Below are 12,299 nucleotides of genomic sequence, written 5' to 3' on the forward strand. Positions count from 1 at the left end.
GGAAGTGAGGCCCAGAAGGCTCCTTCTACCGCGTCGCTTCCATAGCCTCATGTTTCTAAATCTGCTTCCTTGTGGCCACAGGGGCATGGGAACCCCCTCCTCCCAGAGCTTTCTGTGATTGGGGCAGAGCACATGGCGCTGCTGGACTGGCTTCATTTAGCCCACTGGAACAACAGCTAAGACGTTGAAGGGGCCCGCTTCAGGGAGAGACGGGCTGCTCTGGAGGGCAATGGGCTCACTGGGGGAGGGGAGAGGATGGAGCTTCAAACAAAGACCCAAGGGTCTTTGTCCCAGGCAGCCTCAGGGACGATCCCCTCCCCCACCAAGGCTGCAGGGCCCACTAGGTCAGTTGGTCCCTAAACCCCACCTCCCTCGAGTAGCGGGAGGTGGGAGGGGAGATGGGGGGCTGTTCACGGTCTCTTTTCCCGGAGTCCTGGGCCACAGATTCCTAAGGTAGCAGGCTGAAGAGGCCTAGCCCATGGGGTTAGAAAAGGGAGAGAGACTGTTGAGCATATCGGGGTTGCAAAATTCCAGTCTGGGGCCCTCTCGGTGGGCGGAGATCAATCACACTGAAAGTCTTCTGTGGAAGTCCTCTCTGCAGCTGGGAACCCATCTCACCTGGACCAACTAGCCCAGAGCGAACGAAGCTGAAGACGCGCTTCCGCGTTGATCAACAGCGGTGAGCATCTTGGGCGTCCAGGTCCTACCCCCACCCACTCAGGCCCCGCCCACACCTGGATGCCTCCGGGACGGGACCGAGTAACGAGCCAATGGGGCGTGGCGGAAGGAAGGTAGCCAATTAGAGTGGGTATGGGGCGGGAGGCACACGCCTCCGAGCTAATGGGATTTCGTGGGGCGGGACGTGCGGGCCGCTAGCCAATGAGGCCGTGAGGTTGGGCGCGCCGCGGTGCTGGGACAGCAGGTTGAGGCGGTGCCCAAACGCCCAAGTCCCGGAGGCCGGCGAGTGCCCAGGTGAGCTGTGCCGGGTTCTCAAGCTTCTTGAGCACCAGGGGAGCCGTCTCCGACTGAGGAGAGGCGGATCTGGGCAAAGGGACGCGCGGGGGCTGTGCTGCACCTGCGTCTGCCCGCTGCGGACGTCTGGATCCCGCGCGGCCGAGGATCAGCAGTGAGGCTGGCTGTGCCCCCAGCGGGGCGGGACCACCGAAGGCCAGAGCACAGGCTGGACGGGAGGGACTGCGGAGGCGGACCGGGAACTGGCGAGGGGGGGTTGGTTGCTGCTCAGGTCTGGGGTCGGTTCGGAGATGGAGGTCTGTCTGGGTTGTGACTCTGATCTCCTCCGGGGCCCAAGACTGTTGTTCCCTCCCTGGGGGGCGTTCCCATGACTGTAGAGGGCAGGCATCGTACTTGCATATGGTCGCTGTTACGTGCCTGGGGACGGCTGCCCGCCTGAATAAGGTAGTGGCCTTTGAGCCAGGTGACCGGGGGACAGGAAAACCTGGACCTAGTTAATGATTCGCCTTGTTCCTGGAGTGGAGTGGGTGGGGCAAGAGGAGGTTGGTGAAGGAGGGGGGACGCCTCAAAATGCTCAAGAGGGCCAAACTAGTTCCCCAGCCACTGTAGGAATGTGTGGCCTGCAGGTGGGGCTGGGCACAGGAGGGCAGGGCTGAAGGGCCCCAGTCCGGAGCCAGTTGTTGTGGCAAGCCAAGAGAAAAGGAAGCAGTCCTGGCTTGATCTTATGGCCTGTGCCCTCCCCACAGGACAGGGATGGTCTTGGAGGAGCTTGTGGCCATGGAACTGAAGGTATGGGTGGATGGCATCCAGCGGGTGGTCTGCGGGGTCTCAGAACAGACCACCTGCCAAGAAGTGGTCATCGCACTAGCCCAAGCTATAGGTGAGTTCCCTAGGGACAAAGAAGCTAAATTGGTGGGGGGCCTGTGGTCCAGTGGCATCTTCCCTCCCAAGGAGGGTGGGGTCGACTCCACCCTGTGCTCTAATCTTCAAGCTAGGGAGATAGAGAAAGGGGGGTGTGGGGGACATAGGTTGACCCTGTCTTTCCTCTACAGGCCAGACAGGCCGCTTTGTCCTTGTGCAGCGTCTTAGAGAGAAGGAACGACAGCTGCTGCCACAGGAGTGTCCAGTGGGAGCACAGGCCACCTGTGGACAGTTTGCCAATGATGTCCAGTTTGTCCTCAGGCGGACAGGGCCCAGCCTGTCTGGAAGGCCATCCTCCGACAACTGCCCACCCCCGGAACGATGCCTAGTTCGTGCCAGCCTTCCCCCAAAGCCATGGGCAAAACCAGGCCGGGAGCCACGTAAAGCATTGACTTTCAACCTAGGATGTCCAAAGCTGGTCCCCAGCCCCTCGATCCCTGAGCCTATAGCTCTGGTGGGACCCACACCAGACTGCTTTGCAGACCTGCAGGGCCTAGAACTCAGGGTACAAAGGAACGCTGAGGAATTGAGCCACGAGTCCTTCTGGGAACAGGAGCTACACCGAGAACAAGCCAGGGAGCGTGAGGGACAGGCACGCCTGCAAGCTCTGAGTGCGGCTACTGCTGAGCATGCTGCCCGGTTGGAGGCCCTCGATGCCCAGGCCTGTGCCCTGGAGGCAGAGCTTCGACTGGCTGCTGAGGCCCCTGGTCCTCCCTCAGCTACAGCATCTGCTACTGAGCGCCTGCGCCAGGACCTGGCCATCCAGGAGCGACATAGTCTGGAGATGCAGAGCACCTTGGCCCTAGTGAGCCAGGCTCTGGAGGCCGCTGACCATGCTCTGCAGGTGAGCTCAGATCTAGACCCCTGTCAACTCCCTACCTGCTACACTGACAGTCTGTCAACTCTTCACCTGCTGCACGCATGCACCCGTGTGTGGTCTGGGGAACTGCACTCCGGGGAACATGTTGTGTTGGGGAAAGGTCATATAGCCTTGTTCCTGAAGTCTTGTGTGCCCTCAGGCCCAGGCTCAGGAGCTGGAGGAGCTGAACAGGGAACTCCGGCAGTGCAACCTGCAGCAGTTCATCCAGCAGACGGGGGCTGCATTGCCACCACCTCCACAGCTGGACAGAACCATCCCTAACCCACAGGTCAGAGCAGTTCTGGGAAGAGGAGGTGATGGTGGGGGGCAGGGGGATGGCTACCCTAGTTCTCAGCTGACCACCTTTCCCTACAGGACCTTCTACCTCCACCTAGAGAAGAGCCTCTCCTGGGAGTCCCCCAGAGCCATATCCTAGTGTCCAGCCTGAGTCCTGAGGGTATGTCTCTCTCCCTACTCCTACCCCTGTTCCATGGGAAGGGCCCAGCTCTGGTCTCAGCCCATTCAGCCTGTTTCTTTCCCACAGTTTCCCCCATGAGGCAGAACTCCTGGAGGTAGCAGTGACTACGCAAGTAGGGGTCACTGAGGACAGATGAGCCAGCACAGCTGGGATGAGCTACCTGGACAGTGGGGGAGTACAATCACAGGATTCCTTCCCTAGAATGGGCAAAGCTATGATGTCCTGAGGTTTCTGCTCCAGGGGACGGGAGTGCTGGCAACATGTCATCCTAGTCTTCTTCATGTCTCCCAAGTCCCCTGAAGAAGCGAGGGGGCATAGTTCAGAACTTACCATCCTTATTGGAGGAGGGAGAAGTGTGGACACTGTATCATCCATCCTGTGGGTGTGCGCCGCATGCTACCTTCCTTGCCCCAACAAACCTCAATAAACTACCTTTCAAAGGTGTCTAACTGTATTCTGAAGTTGTACTACTAGGCAGTGTCTGCAGTCTAGAACTTGAGGCTCACATGGCAGCTACTGCCAGGTTCCCAAGAAAGCACTGTGGGCTCCCTGGGCCCTGTGTCATGACTGTTCCTAGGCGTGTTTATTTGTAATCCCTAGCCTCGTGAGGCCTGCCACCTCAACCCTGGCCTGTGTTTTTATCTGGACCCTTCTTCCCTGGCTTTTCCTTGTTTGGCCTGTGTGCCACCAACAACAGGAACTAAGGATGCCAGGACAAGCTAGACCTGCCTGTCAGGTTTGCAGAGAACTTGTGGAGGCGAGTCCTGGACTCCTGGGTCAAGTCTGTGACTTATGGCTTGGCCAGGCCCAGGTAGTTTTCCCTAGAAAACTTTGCCAAGCCCGAAGGTAGACGTGGACGAGGAATGGGTAGGGCTGACCCTCTCCTCCCAGTGTGAAGTGTGCAGGCTGTTTGTGAGCCCTCAGCTTTAACATGGGTGGGGGTGTTTCTACAGCTCAATCCGACCACAACTCCTGTTCATGAGTGCATAGTGACCTCTTCTAAAATCCTGGTTACCCAGGCAACCACATGTTCTGAGCTCCTGAGGCTAGAGGGTTTTTTTTCCAGACAGGGTTTCTCCGTGTATCCTTAGCTGTCCTGGACTCGCTTTGTAGACCAGGCTGGCCTTGAACTCACAGCGATCCACCTACCTCTGCCTCCCAAGTGCTGGGATTAAAGGCGTGTGCCACCATTGCCCAGCGAGGCTGAAGGCTTGTAGGATCAGAACCATGGGTAGAACTGGGTGACAAGATAGGGACACCATAGACTATGAGTGTTCTTACACCATATTAAAGAGGATATTTGGGGCGGCTCGGCTTTCTGTCCAGCTGCTGCCTGAGCTAGGTTCCGTGCTCTCCATTTCTTCTGGGGCAGACTGAAAGGGAACATGGAAATCCTGTGATGGAGAAGCAAAGAAGCTATCATGTGAGCTAAAGCGAGCTCCTCAGAGGCCAGGTCTCAAGACAGGGTTTTTCTGTGTAGCCAAAGCTGTCCTATGACTCGGCGATCCACCTGCCTCTGCTTCCCCAGTGCTGGGCCTAAAGGTGTACGCCACCACCCAGCAGACCATATTCTTGCCTGAAGCTCGGAACAGGGAAGGGGAGAGGCGTGATGTCAGAAGGCCAGAACCTCCAGCAGACTGTTCTTGTCTGCATTCCAGGCTAGGCCTGCTATAGCCTAGACCTGCCTGACCTGTGGCACCAGACAGCTAGGGCCAAGCAAAAGGTCAGATAGAGTGGATCCTTGAGTGCAAAAAAAGCCACTAGGGCTGGTGTCCGTGGTGAGAATACAGGGGTCTGAGGAACCTGATTCACCCACACCACCTGAAGCCCTGTCCATGTTCAGGAGAATTGAATAGACCTCTTGGCGCTGGTCCAAAGCCCGTGGTGGTTCATCGCCCCTAGCTAAGCATATAGACTGGTGGCTGCACTAGCATTTTCACCCAGAGCCCACCCCACAGAAAGGGAGCTGGGCAGGGAGCTAAGCTGTCTCCTCGTTTGAGTCTTTCACATGTTCCCTAGCACCTGCTCTGTGTCCTGAGAAACGCTTTCTTTCCAGAGGCCCCTGCCCAGGCCAGCTCCAGTCTGTAGTATGCTGTTGCTGGTGGCACTGAAAGAAGCTACCAAGCCCTCTTCCAAGTAGCAACTGTGCTTTGAGGGGAAAGGCTGGTAGAGCTCTGCTCGGTAGCTCTTTCAAGTGGATAAAGGCCCACACTCCAAACAGTTGCTAGACTGCTTTGAACCACCAAGCAAACCTTTGAGTTAATGAAAAGTTTACTTTGGAATTTGCAACTTTACTTGGAAACAGTAGTGGGATAGATGCTAAAATGAGGGACAGACAAGCTGCCCACAAACATCTGGTCCCTGGCAGGGCAGGACCTGGTCATGTGGGTGATGTAGGTGAGGTAGGCAGTCTCCATGGCTGGGCAACCCAACCAGAGGTCAGGGCCAGGCTCTGCTAGGGCCCCTCCTCGCCTCAGTGGCCTTCTTCATTTGTATCACAGAAGTGAAAGAGCTCCTGTGGATCTCCCTAGCACGTAGCTGTCCAGAAATGAGAGTCAAGTTTTGCAGCCTCTTCAACCCAGAGGCTCCATAAACCTTACCATCTGTAGAGCATTCTGAGTTTGATACCACCGTGGTGATAAAACGGTCCCCTTCAAAGACCAGTGTCAGTCTAGAGAGGTCTGGATAAGCCTGCCCTTCCATCTCCAGGGACTGAACCAGGCTGCTGATGTCCTGGTCCTGGATCCTATAGCTTCCCTGGATATCCTTTTCCATTTTCAGGTGGACTTGAGGGGTGGTCCTGGAGAGGCCTGTCCCAGGCGTCCACAGAGATCCATGGTACTGACTCCCTCACTGAAAGTGGCAGAACTCAAGCTGCCACTGCCTTCCTGGAGGAGGCTCCAGAGGTGGCTCCAGTAGGCTTCGGTCCTGTTGGCTGAAGTTCACACCTGTGCCTGCCCAGATTCCCGGGGCTTGATTACTTCCACAGTGGCCGTCCTGGGGACTGCACATCCTGGAACCCTAGTACACATAACAAAGTTCCCTCCAAGAGGGTTATCTAGCCCAACCTCAGTCCCACAGGTGAAGGGCAGAGAAGCACACAGTGTGCCCCCAGCCCAACCTGTCTCGGCTGGGCTCCCTCAAGCAGGCCTGTCTATAAGTAGGTGTGGACTTCTAGCGCCCTGCTGCTCTGCATCTCTGAACCCAGGTGCCCTTCCTCCGCCCCAGAGTGGCCCCTGCCCGCCTCCCAGACCCGGGTCACTGAAGGGCCAGGGATTCGCGCTGCCCAGGGACAGATCAGCCGCTGTCACACGCACAGTGGGTCCGGAGCAACGCAGTGTGCGGTGGGCAGTGGCTGTCCTGAGCCTGGAAGGACTGCCCTGGCAGGCGGGCAAATGGAGGGGTCCCCCTCTCCATCCCCGCCCTCCCCCCTTAGGTAACAGAGCCACTCCTCTTTTGTCCCGCCCAATCCCCAAATCCCCCTGGGAAGGGCAACCTCAAAGGTGCTCCTCCATCCCTCAACCTAGCAATCCTCCAGTTTCACCTGCGACCCCGGCGCAGAGCCATCGCCAGCTCTTGGATCAACTTCAGTAGCGGAGGTGGCCACTCTCACACCCAAGTCGGGCCCCAATCGGGTCCAGTTACCCCGCCCCATATGCAAATACTCCATCCGGCAGCCAATGGCCGGCCGAGTAGGGCCCACCCTGCAGGGCTGCAGCCAGTGAACACGAGGGGAGGCAGCACGCCCCGCCCACCGCCGCGCAACCCTTCGCGGGCGAGGCCGGCGCGTTCCTTTCTGCACGTCGGCTTGGGGAGGGGCCGCCACCTGCTGGGCGGAGCTTGCGGGGCGGCCCTGCGGGACGGTGTCTCCCCTTGACTGGGTGTTAGTACAATCCAAGGCTCGTAGTCCTTCCCTCGAGCGGTGGTACGGCCCGGGCTCACCGCATCTGGACCTGGAGTTGGGACAGAAGAGTGCTTCACCGGCCCAGCGCAGAGACAGCTGGACAAGGCGGGGCCCTTTGAGGCAAAGAAGCCGCCCCGCCTCCCAGACTGTAGTTCAGGCGGGCCGGCTCTTCTCCCGCCCAGTTTAAAGACCGCTCCTCTTCTGGAACTCGCAACACTCCAGGCGCACGTAGTCCTGGCTGTGACCCAGGAGTGGCCTGGACGGCCAGGGACACCATACCCTCGAGAGGCACGGACGCCTCTGCCTTTCTCCAGTGCCTGTAGATCCTCAAAGATATGTGGGTCCGTCTGGCTATGAGACGTGGGGTGAGAGGACTGTCTCTTGTCTGACTTGCCTGGAGCTCCCAAGGGTCTTCTCTCCGCCCCCCCCCCCGCCCCCCCCGGGATTCCCTTCTCTACTGTGGGATTTGCCTTTGCCGAGTAAGCGACCTTCTCTGAAGGCAGAGTCTCGCAAAGCACTGGGCTCTCAGAGAGTTTGCCCCTATCTTTTGGAAAATAGGCAGAAGTGCCTACTGGGGGAACTGTCACCTTCCTTAGGACAAGCAGGACCAGTTATTGGACTCCTAGAAAGAGATCCAAAGAAGTAGGGTGGAAGTGCAGACAGAATAGACTTAACTTTGCTCCCTATAAGCCCTCTAACCCCAGGTTGTTCCTATGGTGGAATCATGGGGCATTTAGCTTGATCACTCCAGAAAATGTGGCAGCTGCTCTTTTGCTTCTGAGGTAGAGATCCTTTTTTCTTTGCCCATCCTTGTTTACCTCAGCCAGTCTTCCACACCGTTCTCAGAGATATACTCCCAGGACAACAGCTTTTCCTTGCTCCAGGCGACTCCAAAGGGCCTGTTTGTCCACCACAGATACCCTGGTCCTTGGCTCAGGGGCCAGCCTCCTCAGCTCAGCCTCCTGCCCTTCAACCCTCTGTCCTGCTTTTGTCCTCCTTTGTTTCTTTGGCCTTCCTATATCCTGAACTTTATAAAGTCTAGGCTGAAGCCTGCCAGCTGCCAGAAACCCAGCCCAGGCAGCTAAGTTCTGAGGCCCTACCAGGGAGGTATCTGACCCAGGCCAGACCTCAAGGGCTTGGAGCCAGGGGACAAATTCAGATGCAGAATGTGGTACACTGTGCCCATCTAGGGATGTAACACAGAGAAGCCAGGAGCTGACTCAGTTTCCACAGAGGGTCAGAAATTGAAGGATCAGGCCGGATGTAGTGACATACCCATTAGCCCAGCAGAGAGAGAGAGAGTGTACCCCTGTAACCTAGGTCAGAGGCAGAAGCAGGAGGACATGTTTTAGGTTACCCTTCAGAGATAGAGGGGGTGGGCATGGGGCAAGGCTGGAATCACGTGGGTCCTGAAGAAATCCTAGCGGTTACTGGGAATCCTAAGAAGGTTCACATTTTTAAGGGCAAGGCCTAGGCTCAGAGGAAAGATGTCAGGGATTAAGGGGAGATAGGAAGAAGTTTAATTCCTTTCTGGCTTTGCCTGTGCCTCAGAACTTCAAATGTAGTCCTTACCATCCTGTGCAGTAGATATATGGTACCACAGAAAATGTCCAAATCCTATTATGGCCTATAATTGTGACTTTGCAAAAGAGGTGGGTGTGGGGGAGGGTGTCTTTGTAGATGGTTAAGAGAAAGATTTTGGTTTTTTGTTTGTTTGTTTTTTGAGACAGGGTTTCTCTGTATAATCTTGGCTGTCCTGGACTCAATGTGTAGATCAGAGAACTCAGAGATCCGCCTGCCTCTGTCTCCCTAGTGCTGAGATTACAGGCGTGTGCCACCGTGCCTGGCCTGATTTTATTATTTTTTAGGCAGGGTCTCATTGTACCTGGCTGGCCTGGAACTCACCATGCAGACTAGCTGTCCTCAAACTCACAGAGATCCACTTGCCTTTGTCTCCCAAGTGCTAGAGTTAAAAGTGTGAGCCGAAGCTGGGTCTGGTGGCACGTACCTTTAATCCCAGCACACGGAAGGCAGAGGTAGGCGGGTCTCTGTGAGTTTGAGGCCAGCCTGATCTATAGAGTGAGTCTAAGACAGCCAGAGCTACACGGAAAAACCCTGTCTGAAAAACAAAAGTGTGTACCTGGGTCTAGAGAGATAGCTTAGTGGTTGAGAGCACTAGCTCTTCAGAGGACCTGGATTTAATTCCCAGTACTCACATAGCAGCTCAGAATTGTAACTCCAATTTTGTTTTTGTTTTTGTTTTTTTGAGTCAGGGTTTCTTTGTGTAGCCCTGGCTTTCCTGGACTCACTTTGTAGACCAGGCTGGCTTTGAACTCACAATGACCTGCCTGCCCAAGTGTGTAACTCCAATTTTAGGGGATCTAATACACTCTGGCTTCTGTGGGTATCCAGCATCACACACACATACAGGCACACAGACACACACACACACACACACACACACACACACACACACTCACACACACTCTATACTCCAGCATGCTAGGCCAAGAATGGATTTTTGAGACCATTATGATTTAAGTGGGAGGGTCTAAATCCAATGACAGTGTACTTATGACAATAGAGAAAACACAGACCCAGAGGAAAGTCCGTGAGGAAGTGTAATGCCAACAAAGCCAAGGGAAGCCTGGAGCCCCCAAGTGAGAAAAGCAGGAAAGATTCCCCTGTACCTTTGTAGAAAGCATGACTCTGCTGGCTTGGCTTGAACAATTCTGACATCTGGTACAGAACTCTGAAAGAATAAATTCTGTTCCTTTAGCCACCTTATTTGGTTTTCTGTTTGTTTGTAATATTTATTTATTATTTATACAGTGTTCTGCGTGCATGTATGCCTGCATACCAGAAGATGGCACTAGATCTCATTATAGATGGTTGCGAGGCACCATGTGGTGGCTGGGAATTGAACTCAGGACCTTTAGAAGAGCAGGCAGTGCTCTTAACCGCTGAGCCATCTCTCCAGCCCGTAGCCACCCTATATGTAGTCAAGAAACACAACAGCTGTCTTGCCTGGTCTGAGTAGGCAATCTATTGTTTCTTCATCAGCTCTGGGAGTTTTACCTCCCTTCTTCTTACCCAGATCACCTTGCTTCAGCCTCCTTTGGGAATTCCTTGACTGTTTAGCATTCTTTCCTTTCCTTTTCTTTCTTTCTTTTTTTTTTTTTTTTAGCCAACTTTATCTTATTTTATTTTGGGCATGGTAAGGATTGAGCCGAAGGACTCATGCATATCACACACACTAAAATGTATCCCCAATCTCAGACAAGCATTTCTTTACAAAGTTCCAGGTGGCTGAAGCTGACAGTTCTAATCTTTTGATGTTATTTTGCATAGTGAGATCCTAGTCTCCCTACTTCCTTATTTCACATCTCTGCATTTTCTTTTTTAAATATTTTTTATGATTTAATTAATTTATTCAGATTACAACTAAATTATTATCCCATCACTTGTATCCTTCCATTCCTCCCTCCCTTCCGTTTTCCCCCTATTACCCTCCCCTAGGTCTAAGACTGAGGGAGACTTCCTTCCCCACTATATGGTTATAGGGTATCAAGTCTCATCTTGGTAGCCTGCTTATTCTTTCTTTGAGTGGCATCAGGCCTCCCTAACAAGGGGAGGTGGTCAGATATGGGGCACCAGAGTTCATGTCAGAGTCAGTCCCCGCTCTCCACATAGCTGTGGAGAATGTCCTGTCCATTGGGTATTGTTCCTTGTTTTTTCAAGACAGGGTTTTCTCTGTGTAGCCCTTGCTGTCTTGGAACTCTTTGTAGACCACACTGGCCTTGAAATCACAGAGATCTGCCAGCCTCTGCCTCCAGGAATGCTGGGATTAAAGGTGTGCAGTACTATACCTGGCTTTTTCTTTCTTTCTTTCTTTCTCTTTTTTTTTTAGGTAGCCCTGTCCTGGAACTCATTCTGTAGACCAGACCCACTTCAAACTCACGGAGATCCACCCACCTCTGCCTCCTGAGTGCTGGCGCTATTCGACAGTCTTACTGCTAGGCATCAGGTAGGGCAGAAGGCAATGCCTAGGCTCAGTGTTCACTCAGCTCTGTTTTTCTTGCTGTTCAGATGACAGGGGAAAGAGCTAAACCCTCTGGGAGAGGCTGGACAGGAGGAGGAACACACAGCCTACTACGGCCTTCTATGCACACCAACATGCATGCCATTTCTATGTCTGTTCATGCAGGAGATGGCACAGTGTGTGCCAATATACATTAGGAATCAGGTAGGCACTTCTAGTTCAGACCTGTGTGAGCAGGTCGCATTTACATGTGTACACCAGCAGGAGTATGTGAGAACTGGCAACTCATTACCATGTACGAGAAGTCATAGCATTGATCAGGGTGGGTACATATGACAGCTGACGATGTTGGCCATCAAGGTATGAGGGGACAGGTGAGAAGTTGTTTTCTATCATCAGGTTTTTCTTTGGGGCGGTGCATCAGCAGACGGGATGTCGAGATGTGTTTATGTTCTCAGGAGGTACTGCTGCTAGACATGTTTGGTTCATACTATGTTACCTGCTCTTTGCAGTAGAGGCAGAAGGACTGAGAGCTGAAGACTAGCCTTAGCTACATAGCACATTTAAGGCCAGCTTGAACTATAAGACCTTTTGTCTCAAAACAAACAAAAATGATACTTATGCTGGGTTCGGCCTGGCTTGGCAAGGGCAGCTCCCTGCAGACACCTCTCCTCCCACACTTGATAAGCATGGGTTGGCATGGCTGCATAGGCTGTGTACTAATGCTGAGGAAGAGTTTTTTATGTATCACTGTGGTTGCATTTATTTATTATAACAGTTTTTCTTTTTAAAAAAATTGTTATGTATAGTGTTTTGCCTCCATGTACACCTGCAGGCCAAAAGAGGGCACCAGATAGCATTATAGATGGCTGTGAGGTACCATGTGGTTTCTGGGAATTGAACTCAGTGCTTCCCCCCACCCCCCATACAGGGTCTCTCTGTGTAGCCTTGGCTGCCCTGCACTCACTTTATAGACTAGCCTGGCCTGGAACTCACAGTGATCTACCTGCTTCTGCCTCCCAAGTGCTGGGATTAAATACACCACCACGCCCTGTTGCAGACCATCTCAGTCGGGCATAGGTCCTTGGAGTCAGGAGTTCTTGAAGTGTCAGTGGGCAGAAGG

The 12,299-nt window shown here is 53.9% G+C and overlaps 2 protein-coding genes across 10 annotated transcripts in view; one reads left to right on the plus strand and one right to left on the minus strand.

The window, feature by feature from the left end:
- The window catches only part of Hras (HRas proto-oncogene, GTPase), a 79,928-nt gene that overhangs the window by 24,796 nt on the left and 42,833 nt on the right, over window positions 1–12,299 (minus strand). The gene's annotated exons all lie outside the window — the stretch shown is intronic.
- Rassf7 (Ras association domain family member 7) lies at window positions 352–3,580 on the plus strand. Of its 5 annotated transcripts, none has more exons than XM_051145623.1 (6): window positions 352–679; window positions 1,719–1,852; window positions 2,025–2,737; window positions 2,913–3,041; window positions 3,128–3,209; window positions 3,297–3,580. In XM_051145623.1, exons 2-6 carry the CDS (start codon window positions 1,726–1,728, stop codon window positions 3,326–3,328), a joined length of 1,083 nt encoding a protein of 360 aa, XP_051001580.1. In that variant the 5' UTR covers window positions 352–679; window positions 1,719–1,725; the 3' UTR covers window positions 3,329–3,580. The 5 variants fall into 5 exon arrangements, with proteins under 5 accessions (XP_051001580.1, XP_051001578.1, XP_051001579.1 ...); XM_051145621.1 differs by lacking the exon at window positions 352–679 and adding an exon at window positions 891–972; XM_051145622.1 differs by lacking the exon at window positions 352–679 and adding an exon at window positions 1,010–1,045.

Source organism: Acomys russatus, chromosome 5 (assembly GCF_903995435.1).
Source record: "Acomys russatus chromosome 5, mAcoRus1.1, whole genome shotgun sequence".
Taxonomy (NCBI): domain Eukaryota; kingdom Metazoa; phylum Chordata; class Mammalia; order Rodentia; family Muridae; genus Acomys; species Acomys russatus.